The sequence below is a fragment of the Quercus lobata genome, chromosome 5 (assembly GCF_001633185.2).
Source record: "Quercus lobata isolate SW786 chromosome 5, ValleyOak3.0 Primary Assembly, whole genome shotgun sequence".
Taxonomy (NCBI): domain Eukaryota; kingdom Viridiplantae; phylum Streptophyta; class Magnoliopsida; order Fagales; family Fagaceae; genus Quercus; species Quercus lobata.
In genome coordinates, this window is record NC_044908.1 from 62,481,038 (window position 1) to 62,485,016 (window position 3,979).

Genomic DNA, 3,979 nt, shown 5'->3' on the forward strand with positions numbered 1-3,979 from the left:
AACCTTTGCAACAAGCCACCGGAAGTGAATGATATCTACTTTTCTCCCATCTAAATCTTTTTTCTTTTTTCTTGATTTCCCATCTGAATAATCGTTATGACTGGTGTTGGCGGGTGTATAGGGGTGGGTAATGCGTAGGTCATTATGAATCCTCATTCGACCAATGACATCACCGGAAAATAAATTACTCTTATGATATGAGTACAGAATGTCCGCAATACCCATAAATATTTTTCGAAAATATTGCCCAAAGTGGAGTACTTTATTCATATTATCGAATTCCCATGTAACTTTGGCAGGCGGAATTTTCTCCAAGAAATCTAAGAAACTCTGATAGATAAACAAGAACGAAAAATAAAATAATAAAAATAAAAACTTATAAAAACAAAACATTAAAAAAAAAAAGTAAATGTAAAATTACCCATTCTTCATCTGTCTCAGATGAATTGCGTGGAGGCAACTCGTATTTTAAAAATATGGCAGGGATCTCTTCCTTGAAATCGTTTAGCTCCGCAAGAGTGCTAGGAAAGACAGGCAGTGAGCAGAAGGGACAAACTGGCAATCCTGTTATAACCAAAAAAAAAAACCATAATAGCATATATAATAAGCATATTTTGCTACTCATATAATTCAAAAGCTAAGAAAATTTAATTATATTAGAACTTAATTAGAGAAATATATGTACGTACCAGGATCATAATTAGGTAGATTAATTTCGAGGAAATCAAGCTGCTCTTCTTCAGTTTGGTGGGATGATGAAAAGCCCGAAATTTCAATTTCTGGTCTCATTGCATACATGCCACTCTCTACCATTTTGGTTAGTACAGTGTTGTCAAATGCAAAAGCCGACCCTACTGATGAACGAACAAGGTAGGTCAGCCAAACTAAGGTAGAAAACAACATATATAAGAAGGATAGCTTGAGAAGTGCCCAAAAAATTCAAGAAATTCAAAATTCCATTCTTTTAAAATACACATTGAACAATATAACGTACCGACTATTTCTTTTACATAAAAATTATTCAAACCAATCCAACTTGTCTAGCAATCTAATAATCAAACGAGCACTCATAGCTACCAAAAAATCGGCAAATAACAAAAATTAAATCCAAGTATGATTGATCCTACAATAACGCAAACACATAAGAAAGCGAGTGAGCGACGACAAAAATTAAATAAAAGACCCACTTGTAAAAAAAATACACAAGAATACAGGTAGCTTTAAAAGACTTTCCCAAAGCTTCTTAAACTTTCAACTAACTAAATGGATCACACTAGAATTCAGACAGCTCCATGCCAATAATATTCTATTACAGTAATCATTCATATATAAAACTTTCACAACATTTTTTCAAAAAAAAAAAAATTCACAACAAATGCACCATGCTTTAACAAAGTTAGACTTTCCAATAATAAGAACCTCCTTCACCACAATATTGAACAAAAAATATGAAACAAAAGGCTTTTTTTTTTTTTTTTTTTAGCCAGAGAGAGATATATAGATAAAATATAGTGTCAGAAGAAAAAGAACGATGCTTTTATGAGAGACAAAGAAAGTCAAGAAGGATTATTTATTAATAAATTATTTTTAAAATATTTTGAAACCATTTTTATTACAAAGTATCAAAAAAATTTATTGTTTTTTTCCTTAGAAAATTTTTAAAGGTCATCATAATTAGTTTTTTTTTTTAATTAAAAAAAAAAATCTTTCTTTTTGACAGGATCTCACGCCAATTAAGATATTCCAGGTCGAACACAATATTACATAACCTAATTCAAATATTTATACCACTATATATATATATATATATGCGTGCCTTAAGATACATGGTAACCGCCATAAAAGAGGGGAAATTTTTTCATAAAAACATGGTAGCATATAGAACTAAAATACTATCTCAACGTTTCTAACACATGCAGAACTTTGACCTAGTTCTAATTAAGATTGTTCCACAAAAGTTTACAAATCATAGTAAGAAAATTTCAGTGATATACCTTAGTGATTACAACTCATCATCATTTGCACTATCGTATCTTCAAAATTTTACCAAGTACGCACTTGATATGGAGCCTTGCTGCTTTGATTGAATATCTTCATATAGTAACCCAATCCCTTGATATACTCATAAATTATGGGTAGTAGTACCTGTTGATATACTCATAAAAAACCAGAGGGTTTTTTAGTTTTTGCTCAGACACAGAGAAAGAGAGAAAAAGAGAGAAAGAGAGATAAGAAGGAATCCGTAGAGAGAGTGATCTTGACCACCTATCCCACTATCTCCATTTAAAATCAACCCACTCACGGTACAATAAAACTCCATTATAGCAAACACTACTATAGCCCAAATGAGCCTATAATGGCATTTTTAGGACCTATAGTTGTGTTTGTGTCACACAAAGAAAGAGAGAAAAAGAGAGAAAGAGAGATAAAGAAAGAATCCGAAGTGAGAGTGATAAAGAAGGAATCCGAAGTGAGAGTGAACTTTGCGACCTACCCCACTATCTCCATTTAAAATTCAACCCACTATAGGTTTATAGTCACGGTACAATAAAACTCCATTATAGCAAACGCTATTATAGCCCAAATGGGCCTATAATGGCATTTTTAGGACCTATAGTGGCGTTTTACAAACGCCACTATAGGTCCAATTTTTTGTAGTGTCTGTTTAGCCAATCATCACTCTTCTCTTGGGCATTTAACTCCTTGTGACATTATGAAATATGCAATTTTCCCTCATAAACATTTACAGGTTAATTTCTTCAAAAGATGGATACAGGATCACTCTATTTTGTTTAATCTTCTTTGACAACATTTGGAGAATTAGGAACCAGATGATATTTGCAAATTACAAGCCTAATCCTAAAAAAGATGCTACTATTAAGATGTTGCTATAATTAACAAGCTTATTCAGAACATATTGTAGCTTGGACATCTCACCTAGCACGTCCGGCCTTGGAATGGTTTTATCCCTAACTTGTAGGTTGGATTGAAACAAATTTTGATGTTGCTATTAGACCTCATATTACCATCACTGCTATTGGGAGAAATGAATTTTGAGATATCTTATTTGCGCATTCAAATCTCTCCCCTCCTTTTGATCTGACTCTTGGTGAAACACTAACTACTTTTCAAGTCATCAAGCTTGCGGTCTATCACAAGTATTCTTATGTTCTCTGTGAAGGTGATTTCGATGGAGTTATTGAGGCTTTGCTGAACATAAACTTGTCTCCTCCTTGGTTCCTTGCCTCTTTTCTCTAAAATGTCAAAGCTGCTCTTAGTTCTCTTTTTTGTTGGGATCTTTCTTTTATTTCTAAGTATGTTAATTTCCTTTCTCACAACTTGACTCGTTGAGCTGCTTTTTTGTAATTGGGATGGAATCATTTCTATCTCTACTCTTCTTCCTTGGTTTTTTCCCTAGAAGATTAAGATGGGTTGAGTTCTTCCTTTGCACTCTTTTTATATATTTATCCTTATTCATAAATAATAATAATAAATAAATAACTACATTGGTAGATAATCAGAGTCAACCTCAACCATGCAACTTAATCAACTGTCTAAGTTCACAAAGCTAATTAAATAAGAAGAAAAAAGAAAAAAAACACTCCACATTGATACAATTTAAAATATATATTTATATATTCGGCTAAAACATTGGTAGTGGATTAGAATTATCTAAAACATTGATGATATTCATCTACTATGAATGAGTCAATTAGATTTTTTTGTTTTGATTTGATGATTTGATAGTTACAATAATAATTGGAACTCTAAATTTAATATATATATATATATATATATATATATATATATATATTTTTAATTATAGAAATGAGGGTATACAAAAAACTTTGAGATTTTACTATTTTTTTAGGTATGTTTAATTCTCCTTCTCACACACACCAAGTTTTCAAAGAAAATAATTCCTTGGGGTTGGTTCTAGAGGTTCCAAACTATAGCCGTAAACGGGGTGGCCCAACAA

General features: G+C 31.8%; 1 protein-coding gene across 1 annotated transcript in view; it reads right to left on the reverse strand.

The window, feature by feature from the left end:
• The window catches only part of LOC115990902, an 8,096-nt gene extending 5,752 nt beyond the window's left edge, over positions 1-2,344 (reverse strand). The window contains exons 1-4 of the mRNA XM_031114669.1: positions 1,995-2,344; positions 690-851; positions 422-564; positions 4-330 (exon numbers count right to left, since the gene is read on the reverse strand). Coding sequence (XP_030970529.1) covers positions 4-330; positions 422-564; positions 690-813 — 594 coding nt within the window. The 5' untranslated portion in view covers positions 814-851; positions 1,995-2,344. The remainder of the gene's footprint in view (positions 1-3; positions 331-421; positions 565-689; positions 852-1,994) is intronic.
• Between the last annotated feature and the right edge of the window lie 1,635 nt (positions 2,345-3,979).